Genomic DNA, 23,603 nt, shown 5'->3' with positions numbered 1-23,603 from the left:
ATATATGTGATTTAGCAGTGTTAGAGCCTGAAAATTTTGAAAAAGCTGCACAAGAAACAAAATTGGTGTTTGTAGCATGGAAGCCAAGGAGGAGTGTTAGAACTTAGCCATCTATGCAGCAGCTCTCTCACTTGACGAGATGCAAAAGTACAAGACAAAAGTGCAAGCCAAAATAGCGGACAGTCCAAGTGCAAGCCAAGTGGTGAACAATCCAAGTACAAGCCAAGTGGCGGACAGTCCAAGTACAAGCCAAAGGGAGGATAGTCCAAGTGCAAGCCAAAATGGTGAACAGTCAAACAGTGAGCTATCCTACGATAAGTCAAACTATAAGTAATACATGTGAACTATGAAGTACGAACTGCGAGATGATGCCTTAGTGCATGCGAGCAGTAGCACAATACATGGAAAACATGTCAAGTCCTCTTTTCATGAAACTTAGTTGACAATAGACTGGGTTAGTAACGTTTTGATGGGATTAGGTGCGGATTGGATTGATTAATCAGCTTATACATGTGTACAAGTTATGTTTTTCAAGTTTCAAGATAGGTTAGTTGGATTAGTTGAGTGTGGTAAGATGATTATCTATAAAAATCATGTAATGCTTTGTTGAAAGTAATGAAAATAAGTTTTTTTTTCATTCCTTGCTAGCACGTTTGTGAGCAAGCTTTTAAGTTCTCTGTTCTTCCTTAGATAAAAAATGCCAATAGAAATAAACATAGAAACATGTTATCACAAAACTTTACAAATTATTTTTTAATATTAATAGAGAAAAAAAAATTCCATTTCATGATTAATCTAGAAAATGAAGTTTGAGCAGGTAATGCCCAAGCCTGACCTAAATCACCAGGTCCGAATCTTGGATATTACATCACGATACTTAACAAATTTTTAGAACATACAACACATACTTTTGATTTTAAAGCATATTTATTATGTAAAAGGTCTCATTATTAAAGAAACGTATTTAAAAGTAAAAATAAAATATTACATTAGACTTATCATAATTTAATTACAACATAAAAGTTTACTAAAGACTGACTCCAAAAGGCGTAATTCTACTATACGCCACTTTTCCAGGTTGACCACTGTATGCATAATAACTCAGTTCGCCCTTCTTTGGCACATTCTTAGTGTCGTCCATCCTAGAGTAATCATTCACAACAATACTTGGAACATAATCATAACATTTGTAAGTTATACAAATTCAGTGAGTTTAAGTATAAAATACCTTTAAACTTTTCTTGCTGAATTCTACATTTTGACTTTTTGGATTACCATTTCTGTCTTTGGCGAATACCTTAACAGCTTCAGATCTATATATATACTTTATACATACTTACATTGTAACTCCCCTAACCCCTCTCCATCATCAGATTAGGGTCACGGGCGTTACTAAACAATCACAACATTTAATTACATCATAAGTAAAGCTGCAAGTTAACTGTTTACATCACATCATACAAGGAGCAATACATGCTAATTTAATATTTCCATAATAGTGTCTCATACAATCGAATAATGAGTCATGCTATGTAATGCTAAACTTGGTCTTCCACTGTCTACACTCTTATCAATATTTATCCCCTCTTGAAAGCTAGAAGTTCGATACATAACAAGACTATTCTAAATTAAAGTAAAAAGACACTTACAGTCCTTAATACAAGTTTACGGAGCCCTAAAAATAGCCTATAAAAAAAGGGACTAATTTGAAACAATTCTAAAAGTTTAAGGCAAATCTCAAAAATACCTAGAAACAGGGGTCACACGGTCTTGTGGATAGGCCGTGTGGAATGCCCCAGACTGCGTGACTTTTGAAGTTGGGACACATGGCTGTGTCCCATCTCATGTCTCTGCCCATGTAACTTACTTACTTGGGACACACGGTCATGTCTCAGCCCATGTCTCTACCCGTGTAACTCACTGACTTGGGTCACACGGCCGTGTCGTAGGCCGTGTGACAGCCAATGTGGGAACTGCACTTATACTATTTTACAACACGTTTAGGGCACACGCCCGTGTGTGTTGCCCATATGTGTCACACGGCCTTGTGACAGACCGTGTCTCAGGTCGTGTGTACCTAAATGTACCTTAAAACTCAAGTTTACCGAATTGTGTTTACTTGGACATTAAGCAACCAATTCACCAGCCATTTAACCTATTCAAAACATGATTAAACATGCTTAAAACAAGCCAAAACAACTATCATAAGTTCCTAACCAATGTACCCTCATTGGTATCACATTTTATATCTTCAAACAATTTGACAAAATATCAACCATTCATAACTTTCATTCATACCAAATTTGTCAAAATTGAACTAACATTTAGCTACTTATGCTACCAAGCATTAAGCTAAGCACATGCCAAAACATTAAACTAAGCTATCATATCAAACATAGTCTCAACCACAACCATATATAGAAATAACCATTATTTCACTAGAAAACCAAAATATCATCACATTATAAACAACATCAGCCAAATGACCTCCTAGGTACATGCCATTACAAAATAGAACATCACTACACTTGAGTCCGGGATTCGTTGTTGAGTGTTGGGTCAATGATAAGCTAAAAGCACCTAACCTGTGCACAGAAAACAAAATCGTACGCTGAGTATAACTCAGTGGTATTTCTATAATTCGAACAATTTAAACATGATATGAGTAATTAAAATGTAAGAATGCACAAGTAATGTCATGAACATATGTTTCAATTCAATAATATAACTTTGCTCAATCCTTATTCACATCCACTAAATTCTACATGCTCTTGTACATGACAATGACATTTCATATAGCATTTGATAATTTCAACTCATATAGTGGCATGATTCATCCCTTTGTTCAATATATGACTTCATTTAAATATTCATATCTCATTTCATCATTTCATATTTCATTTCCCATCTTATATCCATTTCTCATCTTTGTCATCTCAATATCACATATAAGTTTTATAATTTAATTCCCCTATTAACATGACTTGGACTCGGACCGATACACGGATCCAACCAACACACCAGTTTGACACCTAGTGCCTCATCGGATAAATTTGAAGTAATAACTACGCCCATCGCTATATAAGTTGACACTCAATGTCTCATCGGTTAAACCGAAGCAAATTGACACCCAGTGCCTTATCGACTCAAGGTCGAAGAAATCCCTAAACTTTTCCTATCCTATGGCATACCATCTATATCCGACTTAGCCCAAAACAATTAATAGGGTTCCATTTCACTTTCCAAAACATCCAACGTCCAAATCTCATATATGTACATTGTCACATATATATTCAATTCAATATTCATATAAGCAACACATTTCATGATATACAAACTTTGTCCATTCAAATCAACTACGGATTCAATTCAACCCAAGTACAAGAGTTCTCACCTCAATACTTATCATACACTACAATTCAATATGCAACAGTTTATAACTTAGTTCGGATTATAGAAACACAAACCGTATATTCTGAGCTATTCGACGTCGATCTTGTCTTTCTTTCTCTTACTTGAGGATTCCGGGACGACATTCGCTACGGAATAAAATAATTACAATAGATTAATGATACACAACTCAATTTTCATTAAATTTCAAATGTTACACCAGATTTTGCTTAATCCTTAATTTAGTCCCTAAACCGAGACTAATTTTAATATCCATATTTAACCTCAAATTTTATACTAATTTCACTCTAAGCTAAATTTAGCTCTCTATTTTCAATTCTACCCCTTAATTTTGAAATTTTCTATTTTCAATTCTACCCTTTAATTTTGAAATTTTCACAATTCAGGTCCTCATTACTCAAAATTAATAATTAATTTCACAATTTAGTCTTTTTTCCACTTCTAACTTAAAAATCTATCAATTTAACCCCTAGTACTTAAAATATTCAATAATGACAAGATTTAAAATCTTAAACAATACTAAAAATTATAACATGGGTCGAGTAGCTCTAAGTACTGGGATTCCAAAAACGTAAAAATTGTAAGAAAATGGACTAAATTGACTAACCAATTGAAGTTGGAAAGTTAGAAAACCCTAGGTGTTGTCAGCCTCTCCTTCTGTTCTTTCTTTCTTTTCTTTCTTTTTAATTTGCATGCATTGTTTCATCTCTTTCCACTTTCTTTAGAGTTTCTTTTTATTATGTTTGTTTCTTATTATTATATGCATACATTAAAGTTACTTTAAACAATATATATTTAATAACATAACATTAATTGTTTTTAACCCATGTCCATCTGCTTTAAAAGAACAAAGATATAATTGCTACTTTAGTTGTTTTAATTTATTTCAATCTATAATTCAACTTTTAACACCTACGCGATTTAATCCCTGTACCTTAACAACTCCTAATTTCATGAAAATTACTTAACCAAAAACTAATTCACTACAAAACTAACCCCGTAAATATTGTTCATTTTACGGGAATAGAGTCTCGAATCTCACTTTTCGACACCCCTAACAATCGAGTCGTTACATACTCGCCACTTACCATTCTTTACTTATTATCTTTCACTTAACTCTTTGGCTATCTCCAGATCTTACGAGACGATACAATCTCTTCTGTTATCATCAAACAACCTTTCAACGTTTATTCCAGAACAGTTGATACCGATACTATTCTCTTGGCGAATACTACTTACATATCTTTTCATTTGGCGGATAGCCTTACTAAGTATGATAATCATATCATATATTGTCTCAGATCAATGCATATTCATACCAATAAGAATTATTCTAGATTATTTAAAAGAATTCCAACACATCATTGTTACATAATACCAAAATAAACCAAGATGACAAACAACTCGAATTTCATAAGATTTCATGACGAGCCGTGGTACCATTCAAATATGACGGATTCCAGACACTCAGGTTTCAGCACTACATAATGTAAACTACCTTAGATTAAAAAATGCTTATATCTTTCATGACTACCAATACACCCATATTCTTAGACTAACAGATTACCATGGCAGATACTTTCTTTGAATACACAGATACACATTTCTTTTCACAATACTTCCCTTAAGACTTATTTGATTACATCACGAAACTAACTCAATCAGATTAACTTCAGACGTATCATATACTTATCTATCGAAGATTTCTCATAACTTATCTAGAACTTACCACAAGGGCGAATAACCACATTCTATCACACAAATATCATCGAATACCCCAATATAATGATACAAGACTTGCTGCAAAGGCTTTGCAGATTACTCCACACAAGAAAACATATAGAATCACGTGTTTACTGTCCCGTCGGACTTTCACAGAAGGTGCCATGAGTTTCTTCCTCATGGACTTATACTTAATTTCATGTCGTGATCTGTCAGTTCGATCTACACATCACCGAAGGCATCACCATGAATATTCATACAACCATATATTGCCATGGGTCTCAGCCACATGGATTTACCCATCATGTTGTAATCTGTCAGTCCAGCCTTCATCTTACTGGAGGCTACACTATGAGTGTTTTCATATCATACATTGTCATGGGTCTTAGCCACATGGTCTTACACTTATTTTCACATCATGATCTGCTAGTCTGGTTAGCAATATACCTGAACTGCTAGAGGCATCACAAGGGACGTTTTATGCAGAACTTACTTACCCAAATTTATTCACACATAGTTGATCGATTCGTACATTCCTTATATCAAATCTTACCTGCATACTTACCAATCACTTATTCTTCATATAGTACTTCATACATAACTTCATTGTACACATATAACATCTTTACTATACTTCACAAACTTACCCATTACTTGAGGTTTTATCATTAAATATGTGTATTTACTTGAACAATTAACATGCAGGAGTCAAAATAGAGACTCACCTAATACTCACCTAAACTTTAGCTCAAAGCTCTAGACTCGAACATTCATCTCAACCCAGCAACAACCACTGCTTAAAGAACACAAATTCACCATTTAAAACCCATTTTCAAACAATTTGCTAACATCTCAATCATAGATAACCTCCATGCAAGACGTTTCATTCATACTTACTGTTCCTACAATTATTAACATCTTTACTTCTTCAAAAACTTAACATGCATAACTATAATACTTACTAGGAGGTAGAACAACCAGGATTAAATCAAGAACCTTAGTTTCCAACTTACTGGGAAAAAGATATGTAATTAATGCAAAGTAACATTATTCAAAATAATAACTAATTAACATAATTAACTCTAATATTAATTAAGTGATAATTAATATGCTTAGAATTTCAATTTTTATCATTATATATATAATCATGGTCAATTTGATGAAAGCATAAAAACTAGAAACTAAAAATGTTATTATACCAACTAAAAAAGTGCCACTTAGCAATCGGTGACAAAAAAAAATTTTGAAAACTTTAGTGACTAAAATTGTAACTTTTTTAGTTAAGTAACCAAAACTAAAACTTACACATAGTTTAGTGACTAATGGTGTAGTTTATCCTATATCAATTTTTTAGCTAATAATGGTAAATTATAATTATCACATTCCTTTTCCTTATATTTTATACTTAAAGTTCTATTCAAATAACAAATTTATTTTAAAATTAGCACAATTTTTAATTAATAAATTTAATTTAAATTCTAATTACTTTTAAATGTGTAGTTATCACAAGTTCTATTAAATTATAATTATTTTAAATATATAATTATCACAACTTTTATTTTATTTCAACTTTTTAACTAATAATTATAAATTAAATATTATAATTATTTTTAAATGTGGATTTAATAATACCATGAAAAATAATGGGTATTCTCATTAGTTCAAAAGTTTTTTCAAACTCGTACTTTTATATGTCATGTAACGACTCAGTTTTGAGTGGTGTCAGAAAAGACTTTTTGGGACACCTTTTCCGTAAATCAAACCTGTAAATATTATTATTAAATATTTACGGACTTATTGTATATGTGAATTGAATTTTGGATGAGAAATTTAGTCGAAATTATATTTAATCAGGGCTCAAAGACTAAATTGTAAAAGTTTACAACTATAAATTTATAATTGACCAAAGGCTTAAGGATTTATATAGCAATTAAACCAAGATCTAAAATGGAAAATATACCATTTTAGAATTATAGTGGATGGTTGGTATGCTAAATTGTTAAAATAGTATTAAAATTAAAATTGTATTAAATTATAAATTATAAAAGTAAACTAATATATATGAAAACATAGAAAGAAAGAGAAATCATTTCTCTTATCTTCTTTAAAGGCCTGAAACCATCATTTTTAAGGATGAAGGAATTGATTTAAGGCTCCAAACTTTAGTCCCTCAATTAGTGAGTTAATTTAGTCATTTTCTTGTAATTGATATGTTTTTGAAGTCTTAAGAGCTTGATTTAGCTAGCCTGTGTACCAATTTGTAAAATTTTTAAAATTTTAGAAAATTTCCATTGATGATTTCTTGAATTTTTAGGTATTAAATTGATAGATTTTAAGATTATAAGTGAAAAGAACTAATTTGTAATGTTGAATTGCTAGTTTTTTAACATAGGGACTAAAGTATATAAATTTCAAAATTGGTGTAAATTTTCGTAATTATTGATAATAGAAAGTTATAGAAGGGTGTATTTGAGATCAGTTCTGAAATTGAAGCTCAAATTCGAAAGTTATAACAATTTTTATTTTAGGGACTAAATTAAATAAAATGATTTTATAAAATGAAAATTGACTGTGAATTTGGTTGAATATTGATGGTATTATATGTTTATGTTAATTTGTAGCTAACGTTGGGCCTTATTCCTCAAGAGGAAAAGGAAAAGCTAAAGTCGTCGACGAATAGCTTGGAATTCCTGATTTATATTTCTATAATTCGAACCACTTCAATTGTTGTATATCTATTCTATTTTACATGGTAAGTTTATGAGGTGGGCTAAAATTGATAAATTGAGTTGACTTGATACGATTTTGATTGATAATTGAGATAGATGACTAATATGAATAAAATTAAAAATATTTTAAATTGATGTAAATGTAAAATTGACTTTGAATTCGAATGAATCATGCTATGATACTTATGAATTGATAACTTGGTTGATTAATTGAAAATGATAAATTGTGAAATTTGAACTATATTATGAATTAGACAAATCAATACCTATTAATTGTTTAGACAAAGTCGGATATAGTTGGCATGTCATATGATAGGTTGAGTACGGGTTACTTCGACTACGTATCGAAGAATCTTCGGCACAAATTTTACTTCAGGTATACCTATGAGCACTAGATGCAATTTATTTACTTCAGATTTTTCGATGAGACACTAGGTGCCAAAATTGGTGTGTTGGTTGGATTCATGTATCTGTTCGAGTTCGAGTTAGGTTAATAGGGATTTTAAATGTAAAATTGATAATGACAAATGAAATTGATGGCTAATGTGAAAAATTATGTAAATCGGATTATAAGCACGAAAGATTGTTATGAAATTGAGACAAATCGATCAGTTCGATTCGGGATATGTTGAGATAATGTATGATACTCATATACTAGTTAATTGAACTTGAATGGAATAATTCATATAGTGGAATGTACATTATAACATGTTGTTTGGCATTGGTATTGGATGGCCTTTTTATGAAGTGTTTTTAATTGATTTAAGTTGTATTATAATGTTCGATTATAGAAATACCACTGAGTTTATTACTCAGCATACGTTTTGTTTTTTGTGCATGGGTTAGGTTTCAAGTGAGGTCTCGAACATTGACTTCAGCATCCAAATAAAATCCTAGACTCAACAATGTTAGTGAATCCCCTTTTTGTTTTGTTAGTTGGCATGTACCTAGTGAAGTCACTTTAATATTTTGTTATGTTTGGGATTGTTGAATTTGAAATTAGTAAATGATTATAAACATGTATTTACTAAGTTGGTAATTGAAGTTTGGTATAATTTAATTATATGTGCTAATGTTGATGAATGAAAGTTAATAGATGATAGATGATATGTTAGGCATATATATATTGAGCTTGGTAGGAATTTAAGCATTGAGAAATTGTTTAGTTTGATTGGATAGTATTATTTGGTTAATTAATAAAAATAGGGTATAAGTATGTTATTGAATGTATATCAATGTGTTTATGATCCTAGTTGAAATGGTATAAGGATGAATTGTTGATGCATAGTTAAGGATGACATGTTTTGATATTGGTTAGAATGCAGATAAGGCATATGAATTGGTATTTAAGATGTGAATTGGTATGGTTTAATAATAGTTTGGAATGAGTTAGGTACCAAATGTAGAATTTGAAAACTTTCTATGAGGTATCGATGTTTTGGGAAGGGTATCGATACTTTAATAATTTTTTTTTATTTTTCAAAAAATCGAACTATAAAATAGTATCGATACAAGGGTAAAGTATTGATACTTTGTAGAAGGTACCAATACTTTATAAAAGGTATCAATACCTTTGATTTTTGTTCGCTTTTTATAAACTTCGAAGTTCAAATTGGTATCAATAACAAGTAGGGAGTATTGATTCTTGATTTGAAATTTTATAAAATATTACAATTTGACCTTTTTTCTACTAACCTACTTAATACCTTAGCCTCAAATGAAGAAGATGATGGAAATAAAATAAAAGGTTTTTTTCTAGCTAGATTAGTGGAACAAGATCTACTCACTTCTCCAGTAGCATGGCACCTTATTAATGCTTTTAACTCATTTTTTCATTGTTGAAAAAATTTGCACTTTAAGTCCCCTTACTTTTTAAATTTTATAATTTAGTCCCGAAATTGAATTCCTTCAAATTAAAACATATTATAAGTCATCCTTATGTCCTTGGCTCTTACTTCCTCAACTTGATCAAATTACATTGTAGCCCTCTTATTTTTCAAAATTTATAATTTGGTCCCTTTGTACCAAAATCTCATATTTTCACAATCATTCTCTCAAATTTCCTCTTCTAAAAATCAAAGCGATTCTTTAAGACTTCATTTATAGAACTTGTTTTCAAATTCTCTTCAAAATTTCATTGTATTGAGTCTCATAACAGTACCATTTACTGTACCAAAAGTTTGGGGGGTTACACAAGTGATTGAAATGTCGAGGTTCCAAATGAGGAAAATAAACCAGGTTAACAAAGAGAGACCATGGTTACCCTATGGACAAAAAGCATGTGTCTTCGAAGCGTTTGGACCGCTTCAAGGTTCCAAGGATCCCTAAAGTATTGACTATTATATCGGTGGGTCAGTGCCCTAGGCACGAAAGGGGCCTATTGCATGACTACTCGGTTGGCTTCCAGAGTTAACGAACTCTTCGGCCTCTTCTATGGATGAGGAGCTTCGGGGTATATCTGGGAAAGTTACTTCCTAAGCTTGGCAGGGAGAAACCTTCGATGGAGAGTTGATTCCCAAACTTTCCACCATTTCAGATGCACAAAAGTAAGCTGTCAACATTATAAAAGCCCAGCTTACCTTGCCTGTGAAAAGGAAAATGAGCCACTCACCTGACAAGACAAGATTTCAGTCCCTAATAATTTTATCCCGTTCTCAATTATCAAAACATAAATAAATGAAAAGGAAGATGGCTAAAGCAAATATCATCAACCATATAACATTCAGAGCAAATCAAAGAATTTTGGGTAATGGGTATCGCCATACAATTCCCTAATTGTGCCCCAAAAAAAAAAAAAAAAAACATTACATCTTTTTCCACCGAAAATTAAAAACAATAGACAATGAAAGCCAATGACACTATAACCAAATTTCTTAGCACATCACAAACCATTCTTTTTCTCCCCCCCCCCCCCCCTTTTTTTTGTAACATTTTACAAAGCTACGGATCCTATACTTAGTTACAAAAATAATACAATCCCCAGGCAGCTCAAACAAGCTCATCTTACCTTTCATCGACTGTTTCGAAAGAAGTTGAGATCCCAGCGACGCATCAAACCATCCATGATGTTATTAGAGGGGTTCCGTACAACTGTTACAGTGGCTTTTGTGCTACCTGACATGTCAGCATCAGATGAACTTTGGGTACTTGCTGATGTATCAGTTTGAGCACAGGATGTGCTCACTGTTTCCTCGGTTGACGGAGATCTATCAAATGCACGTCCCAAAGATGACACGCTAGTATCAGGGGATGCATGCTCCAGGCCAACATTGGAGCCATTGATTACTAAGGTGGATTGTGTCTCAAAAGGTACCTGATCATGTACCACTTGAGTGGAAGTGGATTCTAGAGGCAAGGAACTGGACTTTTCTGTGGTGGAACAAGTATCCCTGCCATTTATTTCATCTTTCTTTGCAGACTCTGAAGAATCAGCACAAGCCTTGGCTTGCTCTTCTGTCTGAGGTTGTCGCATATCTAAGTCTTTTAAGGACTCAATTATGGCTTCCATAAACATCTGAACCCATCAATAAAAAATTGATGAAGGGTTATACGTTGATTAAATAGCCATGAATTGTTTTGGACACAATGAAAGATGAGACTTTCAACTCACCCTCTCTTCTTCCTCCACATTACATGGGAAGCCTGTCAAGTCATCCAGTTGATATTCTACGTACTGATCATCATCCATTGTTGTTGGCACATGTGGGTCAAAGGGATGACCGTTGGATAATTCGAAACTTATCATATTGGATGATGATGAACCATTATCAACGGTATCTTTATCCTGCAGTAAATACTATTTGTCAGTGACACCTTTATCTTCCTCCCTCCCACATCATATGACAATATGATTACAATTCTAGTGACACCGCCAACAAGTCTTTAGTGCAGCATTTTATAGAACTTTTTCCTTTGCATTTCACAAAGTTGGAAAATACAGGGACGGGGGAATACCTGACATCCAGGGAGATTTTCTTCAGATGGTATATCAGAAGGAACCTGGGCATAATAAAAGCCACAAATATTAGGCACAAATAAATAAATAAAAAGTTGCATCTCTTTCAAAGTTAAGATGATAAACCATAAACAACGATAAAGCATAGAACTGTTTACAATGATTTCAAATTCATGACATTGTTTTTCCTTCATATTCTTCTTAAGTTTAGAAGTCTGTTTCAAATGTAAAACAAAATATTAGGCTCCGTTTAGTTTCAAGAAATAAAAGCCATTTTCATTTTCGTTCTTTTTTAAATAAAAAGATTGAGAAAAACATGTTTGGTTGAAAATTAAAAAAAAAATTTAGGAAATGAAATGAAGATAAATGAAATTAGAAATCAATAAAAGGTTATTTCCACATTTTCTCTGGAAAATTGAAAACAAGAGTTTTAACATTAAATAAACTGATCCTGACTCAAACCCATTTAAACACAAAAATTCAAATCTATTACCCTGATTAAAATCTATACAAATTTAGAATTTTTCTTTTCTTTTATTTCTCATGTTTTTGTCATAGAAAATAGGTACCAAACATATTTTTAATGTTTTCACTATTGAAAACAAAAATTATTTCTATTTACCAAATGTATTTTTCCATTTTAAAAAGTAAACCAATTATTTGTTGAAAATAAAATTAAAAAATTCAGAAACCAAATGGAGCCTTATTCATCCATGCATGTATCCAGATTTTCATTAGATTACATTACCCCTTGAAATGCAGTAAATTTGAAGATGAATGAAGAAAATATTTACAGCTCATTCTTGAGAAATGACAATAAATAAAGAAACTAAACTGACCTCTGTTCGACTCATGGGTCTTTTGGAACGGACTTGGTTAATGGCATCTGATGTGCTGCTAGTTGCTGGAAACCAGTAAGAGAACCAGCGCAATACAATATCATTAACAGGAGTAGCAAAACTTGGCATTTAAGGGAGAAACACAAGGTACACTGGTAATACCTTTAGATGCAGTTGATGAATCTGGGAAAAAGCCTACTTCAGGGATGGCCCAAGTACCCTGAATGTAAATCAGTTAGCAAAAGATTGTAGATATGACATCAGGGACTTCTAATAAAAACTACGACCACCTTATCCTCATCTTAATTTTAGAGTTCAGCTTACCTTACCAAAATAATCATGTATTGAATCATAAAGTGTTGCCCCCACCTCATCCTCGGGAGGTTGCAGGACATTGTGAAAAAAGATATTTATGGAATCAAAGTAAAACTGAGGACGAGGCGAGTTGTGGTCTCCCTCAAATTTGATAATATTCTTATCACCCTGCAAAAGTAGTGAATCAATGCACAAAGCATTGCATGAAATGCAAGAATAGCTCAAAAACTGAGACTTCAAACAACATTCAATTTATAACTTATCCTTTATGAATGTAGATAGATGATAGAAAACCATATTCAATCACACACATTGAAATTTGAAAGGTGGACTTTTTTGTTTGGATGTATAAAAGCTAATGAAAAATGGATTCCACAATTTATGGTACCAAACTCTCCTATAAACCGCATTCTTCTTTCTAGGCCAAAACAACTAAATACTTTTTTTCCCAAAGTGCAGGCCATAAAGAAAATACAGGTCTAGCAAGTAGTTGAGAAATGCCATCAACTGGAATATCTTCAATCATCTTGAAAGGTTAATTGAAAGGGAGAGGAATCACGTATCTTTATACAAATATGATTATCATCTTTTTCCAATTTGCAGTTCTATACATGTATAAACAACAAGCTTTAATCCCATACAATACATAGGTGTTGGTTTTATTTTTAGATTATTAACTTGTTTATAAATATTTATGATAGTTTGAGCCTGAGAATATTAAATACAATTGATCTACTCTTGAAAAAAATATTTTTAATATTAAGTAAATAAATATTTTGATTTTTATACTAATAAAATTAATCATTATTTCAAGTTCATTTATGAGGTAATTTAGTTAGTAAATTATTTAATGGTCTTTATTCAATATTTTAGTAAGCTTACCATCCAAAATTTCATTGATTTAATAATGAACATTAATCTCCAAATAACTATAATGAAAAGTTTGTTACTCAAATAACTGATAAAATAATTGTTTTAATTAATCTTGTAATCTGTTTTATCAAAAAATGTATTAGTTATTAGAAAAATAAATTTAACATATATACCTCTTAAAGACAAAGTTACAAAATAAAATAATAACTAACAATTGTTTATTGGCTTAAAACCTTACTATAATATTTTGATGATAGAAATATATATGGTAAATGGCATAATTTAGGCATTATCTTTTACTAAAAGAAACTACTTAAATTATCAGATTTGATATTTGAATTTGAAATTTAAAATGCGTATGTAGCAATTTGCCAAAGTGTCTGATTGTTACCATAGGTTCTATGTAGTCCATGTAAGCATACCTTATATGATATGGTTGAAAATTCCTAATATATAAAAAATATTTATGAATTAAAGGAAATAAAGGATATATGCACATTTTTAAAAATAAATTTAATGGCTAAAAATAATAATATATGATCTTCCATTCTATTTGGATTTGAGAATTTGAATTCAAAATATAAATATTTTTCTTTATCCTACATGACATGAAGAGAAGTTGTCCACAAAGACATCATGTCAACACACCTTATCTGGTAGTTCATACCTTGTGATAATATATGTGTGTGTGTGTGTGTGTGTGTGTGTGTGTGTGTGTGTGTGTGTGTGTGCGCGCGTGTGTGTGTGTGTATCTACGCTATTATTAACTCTCACTGAATTTGATGTCACTTGACTCAATGACATCAACTTCGTAGTAAAAGTACATAAAAACCAAGCTGCATAATAAATACTAGAAATCCTATGCGTGTGGAAACCACATATTTAGAATACAAATGTGCGTTTAATAATAAATTATGCATATCAAAATAAAATGTATGAAAAACATCAAAATAAAGCTTCAGTTGAGTGGTACAATTCAATTGGCACGGGTTCAAATCTCATCATTAACATATTTTAATTGGTTTTTGTTAAAATAAAAAGACTAAAATACCCTCGATTAATATAACTCATTTTAATTAAAGACGGATATTTCTGTAATTTCCCTAAATGAGTTGGTGCCCGGTTGACTCATGACCCCAACTCAATTAGGGACTTTATTAATAGATATATTATTAAAGTTAAATTGATAATTTAATTTATAATTTTATGTAAATTTATTTTTCTTATTTACCCACTCTCCTATTTTACCCCCATTTTCACTCCCTTTATATTGAGTTGTTTCACTCTTTTCATTATTTTTATTTTGTTTCCTATTAAAATATCTTATTTTCTTTTCCATTATTCTTTATTTTTATTTTAAATATTTGCAATAAGTAATTCATAAAAATATGAATTTGTTATCAAATTCTATCAATAAAAAGAATACACAACTTACCATATAAGCCTCAAATATTCGATCTGAATGATGAGGGCGTATAAAATCATCACCAATAGCGTGCCCAAACAGTGCTGGAACAAAGCAAGATTTCGCCACCTAAATTAAAGTGAAGTGAATTTAACTTTACGCAAACATAATAATAAATTAAAAAAAAAAAAGCATTGACAAGTGAAATCATTCAATCTTCAATAAATAAGCAGAGAGAGTAACAAACAATCAATTTATCTTTCAGGTTCTCTTACAAGTTAGTAGAACAAAGTAAAAAGGTAATAGGCCAAAATGTTATTTAGATAAACTTTAACATAAAAGAAACATGTTAAGCAAAACATTAAGGCTTTACATGGTAGAATGGAAAACTGGAAGGATTGCAAGAGATAGTGGAAATGTTGGAAGGAAATGATTTTCGTTACTGCTAGGTAAAAACAGAAATGTACAACAAATGAACTAGGAGAGATGCTCAGTTTCTAAAACTTTTTACTTTCTTGGGGGGTTGGGGGGTATCAGTTTCTATCCTTATTGAAACTACTCAAGTCAAATTGAAAAGAATAGAGGCGAGAAAATAAGAGAGGAGTGAGTCCACTGTCAGAAATTTACAAGACTATCCATTATTTCTTATTAAATTTTATCTTTTTATCTCCACTTGCAAAGGATATAATTGTAAAAAAAAAATGCAACTTTTATTTTCTTTTCTCCACTCCTCAGCTCTACTAAGAAATGAATGGAAAGAATCATTTTCTTCATCCTAAAGTAGACTAATGGAAAGAAAAAACATGATTTCCATCCCTCTACTTTTCTCTTCTTCCAACTTTGCATCTTTCCTTTTTTCATTATCCTTGACAAAATAAATCAATTCAAAAAAATCAGAAAAAACTCAGGCCATGGGAAACCAGAAACATGAGTTACACGATCAATGCGAAAAAGTAAATTATCTCCAGACTAGAACCTTGATGGTGTTCAGGTCTGTTATGTCAAACTTTGCCTTTTTCTGGATAGATTTTCGCATGAACTGGATTGCAAACTTAACCTGGAGCAAGCAAATAAAGAAATAGGGTCATAGGACAACATAAGCACTTATCTCAAGGTTCTTATATTGTAATAAAAAAAATTTGAACACTTCAATAAGCAGTTAGACAGGATAAATTGGGCACAGAAAGCAACAATAGAACAAAAAGACAAAGGCTGATAACTCAACTTCAACAGCAACATAACTTGTCAACAACTTAAACATATTTTACTTGCAGAGTCAATTTTATATCACTGCTCTTAAAATTTTTCATTTTGTCCGTAGTTGTACTTGACTGTTAATTAGAAAGAACATGGCATAGACTGACAAGACAGCAATAAAATGTATACAAATGCATCTACAAAATAAACTTGCAAAACAGAACTTGCCCCTCAGTCAATTGATTAACCAATCAGAGGGAAGAAAACATGCTAATTATTGGATGCAGTAGTTAGAATGTGTACATGAAGAACTAAAATCCCAACACTACAGTTTTTCTTATTTCTGTTATTTTGGATATAACACCACCATTCCTTACAATAGTTGCCAGCACTAAATTTCCCATACAATCTTTATGACCAAAAATATATGCTAGACTGGTGGTTAGTTCGTTACCCACATAGACAAAAAGAGCTAAAATCAACAAAATATATAATAATAAATTAATACAAAGCATATACTTACGGTGAACTTGGGCAAACGGAATTTATAAGTATCTACTAGTTCCAACATCAGCTCGACCAAGTCAGAAAAAGGACTGTCAAGAACAATTCCCGCAATTGAAGGATCCTCAGCTCCATACATTAGGCTGTGAACAATCATTTACATCCTTGATGTCACATAAACATGCAGAAACACATCCGCTATAATAGGTTCACATGAATTTATACAAGCAGATGAGGAAAGACATCAAACTTAAACAATTGTTCTTAATATATAATTGAGAAGTTAGAGGCAGGAAATCATTAAATAAAACTCCAGAAATTCATTAAAGTTGGTAAGATGGAAATTATGAGATGTGCTTTTCCGCTCAAATCTTTAGAACAGCAAGTTGAAAAGAAGATGGAAAGGGCTTTAGAAACCTCGTAACAGCACCCATTGAGCGGCCCCATAAGCCAATCAAAGAGACATTTCCATCTGCCCGCAGATAATCAACTACAGCTTTCAGATCATCCTTCTGAAAAATTGGAAAAGAAAATCAGGCAGAAGTTTAAGACATGCAAGCTCGTCATCGGAAAAAGTATCCAACCATCATCCATATGTTGCATACTTTTCACTCACTTTCCACTGCCTTAAATATCCTTGTTTAAGATGAATTTTACATTTTTTTCACTTGGTAATATAAATTGAACTCATCTTTCTTCTCTGTATAAATTCACAGATATCAATGTTGGTGTTTCAAAATTAGTGAACAATATTTCACTTTTATTGTTTAGAAATATATGGGTTTGTTATTTTAAGAACTTCCAAATGTGAAATAATAAGAAGAATTCACTTTATACCAAGGAGAAGTATCAAAGTAAGCGGAGAAGGGCTATTTTAGGCTTTTTAATTTATTTAACTTATAAGATTGCATTTTCAAACGTCATACTTTATTCAACCAGTGGTCAACACTAACGAGCTTAATCAAGCTTCAATCCATATGCCTAAAAACCCAGGTACTCACCCCAAAACAAGTTTACCAAGAAAAAGCTAACAGTCGCTATTCAACACATATAAAGTAAGAATACCCCAAATAACCCAAGACAAACAACAATTAATATAGCCAATTTGCAGAGATACACATTATTACAAGTTCACGACAAGTAAAGGATGTATGATTTATCAAAAGATATTAATCAAATACAAGAAAAGGTATTTTCCTGCACCCATAAGAAAAGTGACAATAAAAAGTTCTAGATTTTTGTTCAAGTAGTTAGTTAGCCACTCACTTCATTCCAACCCAAGGTGACATGCTCTCCTCCAGATAACCCAGATCCTGAAAAATCAAGAGTGAAAACGGTAATATTTGAAGGCAGCAAAATAATAGCAGCTTCACTGGCATCAGCCCTGCAGCCACTGCACAAAATCAAGATGTGCTACCAGTCAGAAATGATGTCTACAACAAACTAAGTAATTGTAATAATAAACCAAAAAGAGTCAAGTAAAAATGTACAACATTTTAGTTGGTTGGCAGCCAGCATAGAAGATGTAACAATAGGATACACACATATATTAGATCTGAAAGTAAGAAACAATTGGATATAACAGAAACTAGACATCAAAGCCTAACACTGGCCATCTGCAATATAGAATACTAAAGCAATTGACATCTGAAACAAACACAACCCACTTCCAACGATTTTTTTTTTTTTTTTGCAAAATGCATTATCTTTTATTTTTCTCATTTATGTCATTCCAACACTTCTTCCTAATAAATGTACAAGAAAAGGAAATTCTTCATGTCATTCAGCAATTTGTCAGCAAGAATATGCGGCCATGGAAACCTAACACTAGCCGTCAGCAATACAGAATACCTAAGCAACTGACATCTGAAACTATCACAACCCACTTCCAAAGATTTTTTTTTTTTTTTTTTGCAAAATGCATTATCTTTTATTTTTCTCATTTATGTCATTCCAACACTTCTTCCTAATAAATGTTCAAGAAAAGGAAATTCTTAATGTCATTCAGCAATTGTCAGCAAGACTGGCGCTCTAATATTGCCTTGCATACCAACTATTTAATTAACATTAGAAAGAAAATAAGAAACCAACTAATCCAAATATAAGTTTACTAGCAGATACAAGTAATTTGATTCAAATGTCGATATCCCAATTACAATAACCTTCATTCAAGTGTATTAACTCCTTTATTTTCCTGCCAATCCTGAAGTATTTGGTGCCTAGATTACAGAAAAGAGACAAATGCGAGTATGCAAAAGCTAAGCTGTATGAAATAAATTGAAAATAAAAGAACCAACCCTCTATATTGCTAGAGGTGGTTTAAGTGATAATGAAATGATAGCAACAGAAAGTATAGCTAGAAAAATCAATAGTCTAACAGTTATTGCAGATATAACTTACCAAATTTCATTATCACTAGTACAAGTACACCATATAAGCAAACGAAAAAAGAAAGTAAATAAACAGCAGGGTATTTATCCAGATATATCTATACCAAGAAAAACCAATGCTATTTATTAGAAGGTTGGAGTTGATAGATACAAGCAAGTTGGACAAAAAGGCCCTTTCCTGTGTGAATGCAAAATCTTAAGTTCCTTAATTTAAAAAAAAAAAAAGAAAATCAAATCTTAAGTTCCTTTTCTTTTAATTTCCACAAATAATTATTCAATTGCCTACATTTTCCGTAGGGACCAATAAAAATTCTATGTCACCTGTTTCCATGGCAGTATATCACACAGGGCAGAGGTTTCCCTTCAGGACTAACCAGCGGTACATAATGACTACACTGTAGAACATCTCCTCTGCCATTTTTAACCTGCAAAATGGCCAAAACACAAGACTTATGATGCAGAGCAACTTAAATTCATGCTAATTATAAGAAATCATAAATAAATAAATAAATAAATAAATAATTTTCTGCTCAGTTATGTACAAAAAATGGTTGTGTACTAACCCTCTCACTTCGCAACTAAAGAAAATGAAAACACACAAATAGGACAAGATTTTTATTTACAATAACTCTTCATGATCTAATTACACGTCCAAAAATATTATCACATAAAAATTAGATTAGGAAATCAACAGTTTAAACAGTTTTACTCCTATGGTTATTGATTTATCCATGTACACAAGCTTTACATCTTATCTAGAGTAGACCAAAAGGGCTGTTTACTTTGTGCTTGAAGACCTTAAGCCTTTCAAACCATCCTACACATACCCCCATAAGCAATTTCTTCCGAGTATGTTGATGTCCAGAGATTCCTTTCTAAACTAACAAGATCTCAACTTCAATATTACTGCAAGTCAATCAAATCTTCATTTAGGGTTACCTCTTATAAAGAAAGTATTAATCTTGTTAGAACACACCTCAGACCAGCCCACCCAATAAAAAGATAACAGAAATGTAGTTTCAGAACTGATTTTGCAATTGAAACAGCATCTCTTAGACAAAAACCTAGGCTTACAAGTAAAAAGAATTTGATTTTAGCCTATCTTGTACCAACATGCAGAAGAATGGCCGGCAATTCAAATTTCTATGAGCCTCAATCTTCAATAATGTGTCATAAAGCACATGCCAGCACCACAATGGTTGCCAAGTGCCAACAAGGAAAAGATTCAAAATTACGAATCAAGTCAAAGAAAAGTATAAAACAAATGACCTTTCTCTGTAATGTTTCCTGCCAAAGGAAAAGAGAAAGTAAAGAGGTACAATTGCTAGGGGCACCTAACTAACTGGTTTTAGTTTACCAGTAATATGAATGTGTTGATGACAAGACAATGCAGTCATATCTATTGTACTACTACATTTTTCTAAAGAAAGTTATTTTATTGAGGGATCAGGGAAATGAACAGATTAACATCATAAATAGGTTTGGGAAAAACCAATAAAGTTAAAAATTTTAGGAAACTAAATAAATCTAAAATTTTTCATGCGTATATAACTTTAAACTGTACCTCTATATCCTTTCTCTGATACCATTTCCCTTTCAACATGAACTCTTCATCCAAAAGATCACTTTCTGGATTGTATTCAGCTCTGCCACCAAACAATAATGCCCATTAGAAATTGGGTACAATAATATTCAGTCTTAAATTAATGATGTCCCAAACGTGTTCATTAAAAAAGATTTTGACTATCTTTTGATTCACTTATCTTTCTTGTTTAATATCTCATGAAAGGATCTCAGTGGCCTTTCCATAAGTCTGCTGATTATATACCATCTTATCTCCAGCGTAGAACAGCGTTACAACAATATGCTTAAAGCCAGATGACTTATGTTTCTAAATTTCTGGCTATAGTTTTACATTCATGAAGATATAATCTTACCAATAATAGTCTAAATTCCACAGCTAAGCTGAACAAACTATAACTTACAGTATTTTTTATTATTATTATTATTATTATTATTATTATTATTATTATTATTATTAATCCAAACATAAGTCTAACAGAAAACAATAACAAAATCACCCAAAGACTCGCATGCCAGAACCCATGAAAGGTTTGAGATTCAAATACCCACAACTCCCATAACAAGAGAAAAATAATATATATTTATATATGCACAAGAAAAGAAAATTACACAAAATTAATAAAATTAACCAAATCAAGAGCCAAAAGAAAGCCATCACAAATAATCAGACATGCTCTGAAATTATGGAAAGATCATAGGGAACCACGAAGTAACGTAAATTATAAAATTCCAACGGTAAGAGCCCTATAATAACAATAATAATCACCCAGGTATGCTTGCTTAGAAACTGATCAACATGAATACAAAAATAAAAACTTCAAATCTGATGCTATATAAAAGGGGTGCAAGTAAAAAGCAACGGTTTTCTTTTCTCTTAAATTTCAAATCCCAATTTTTCCTTTCTCTTAACAACTTTCCTCGTCAGCCAAATGGAACAGATCATAAAAAATAAAAAAAATTAAATTTTATAAAAAAAAGGGAAACAAGATCGTAAAAGAATATTTTAAAAAAAATTAAATTCAACAAAAAGGGAAACAAGGTAATTTTTTTTCCAAAAAAAGTAAAATTAAAAAAGGAAAGATTACTACCTGGGAGGGCGTATTATGAAGTTAACAAGCTGCTCCATAGATTTCCAAAAATGATAACTGAAGTGATCTGGGCTGTGCTGTTCTTGTTGAGTTAATGATGTTTCCAAAACCCAACAACAAAAACCTAGAGTTTGCGAGAAGAAATTCTATTATACTATTATGATAAAGAAAAGAAAAAGACAGCAGCGGATCAAAGACAAAAGAACCTTGCGATGAGTAAAGAAAAAGGGTTTTCTTTGAAGAAGAAGAACAACAACTTTGTCAAATGTTGTTGTTGCTGTTGATGTTTCCCGAGTTTCTTTCTTTCCTTCCTTCAAAAACGAAATGTTTTTTTAAAATAATAATTTTTTGGTTTTCGTTGCCATGCCAGCCCAGCCAAGTGTCTTAATCTTTGCCTATCTGGCTGTTTGCACGTGCTCAAGATGTTGGTACGTGTTTGAGAGTGAGTTGGGACTGAAAGTAATTGGGTTAGAGGTCTTGATAAGTGGAGCCCAACCGATTTTCTTGTTACACTTTTACTCGGGTTGGGTTGGGTTGGGTTTTTGAATTTTTTTTATCGTTTATTATAATTTGGTTATCCACCTAATTTTTTATTTTTTATCTTTTATTTTTAGATTTATTTGGAAAAAAATTTATTTTATGATTTTTATTATTACTCGGAAAATTTCAAAGAATTTTTATAAATATTTATAAAATTAATAATTTTTCAAGTAAATAAAAATAATCAATACCTTTTATATATGATTTTTATTAAGTTACTCTCACTATTTTAAATTAAAATATTTGTTTTTATCATAGAAATTAAAATTAATTATAAATTAAATAAAAATAGAATACAATTTAGTTTCGAGTAGTCATAGTTTTTAAACTTACATTCTATAAATCATCCAAACACTTTGGTTTGAGTCAGTTTTTAGTTTTTCTTGATTAGTGCTACTTCTACTTATAAACTCTCAAACCCTTAAATTGAAAGAAATACATGCTTAAACATGTTCAAACCCAAGACCTCTTAAGTATTGCAATAGCAACGATGTCAACTGAGCTAAAGATCAACGAGCCGAATCGATTTTCAAATTTATTGTTTAAAGTTTTTTGTCATAATTATTTTAGTTTACCAAACTCCAATCAAATATTTTTACCATTCAGAAAAGGTTTAAATAAAAAAATTGACCACCAAATTATAGCCTTTTTCCTACTTAGCTACCTTTTATTTTATTTTTTTGACATAAAGTGATACTTAAACTTTGATTATATTACTAATTTTGATCCAAACCGTTCCGCCATTTAAAAAAAATGTTAGATCTAATTAAGGGTCTGTTTGTTTGGTGGAAAATATTTTCCTTAATTTCCGGTGTTTGTTTCGTGGAAAATAAATTCCTATAGGAAAACATTTTCCAAAACACGGGTAAAAGCAAAGCCAATTTATGGAAAATGTCTTACCGATTTCTAAGCCATAAGACATTTTCCCTTCTCTTCGTTCTCCCTTCCTCTCTGTCCATCTCTGTCCATCGTCCCTTCTCTTCGTTGGCCTCACCAAGTAAATCTCTGCCTCGTCATCTCCGTTTATTAAATCGACCGTCGTCCTTACCTC

The 23,603-nt window shown here is 31.5% G+C and overlaps 1 protein-coding gene across 2 annotated transcripts; it reads right to left on the bottom strand.

Annotated features, from left to right (window-relative positions):
• Positions 1-9,921: 9,921 nt before the first annotated feature.
• LOC105776796 (uncharacterized) lies at positions 9,922-22,362 on the bottom strand. Of its 2 annotated transcripts, XM_052622057.1 has the most exons (16): positions 22,219-22,362; positions 22,013-22,136; positions 20,905-20,986; positions 19,662-19,765; positions 18,217-18,343; positions 17,368-17,462; positions 16,970-17,093; positions 16,226-16,306; positions 15,280-15,378; positions 12,981-13,139; positions 12,819-12,876; positions 12,657-12,721; positions 11,817-11,861; positions 11,473-11,646; positions 10,870-11,376; positions 9,922-10,473 (listed from the first exon to the last, which is right to left on the bottom strand). In XM_052622057.1, exons 2-15 carry the CDS (start codon positions 22,048-22,050, stop codon positions 10,873-10,875), a joined length of 1,755 nt encoding a protein of 584 aa, XP_052478017.1. In that variant the 5' UTR covers positions 22,051-22,136; positions 22,219-22,362; the 3' UTR covers positions 9,922-10,473; positions 10,870-10,872. The 2 variants fall into 2 exon arrangements, with proteins under 2 accessions (XP_052478017.1, XP_012455162.1); XM_012599708.2 differs by lacking the exon at positions 9,922-10,473 and having other exon boundaries at positions 10,556-11,376.
• Between the last annotated feature and the right edge of the window lie 1,241 nt (positions 22,363-23,603).

This window comes from Gossypium raimondii, chromosome 10 (assembly GCF_025698545.1).
Source record: "Gossypium raimondii isolate GPD5lz chromosome 10, ASM2569854v1, whole genome shotgun sequence".
NCBI classification, from domain to species: Eukaryota; Viridiplantae; Streptophyta; class Magnoliopsida; order Malvales; family Malvaceae; genus Gossypium; species Gossypium raimondii.
The sequence above is the reverse complement of the archived record's forward strand: the minus strand, read 5'-3'. Positions and strand labels throughout refer to the sequence as shown.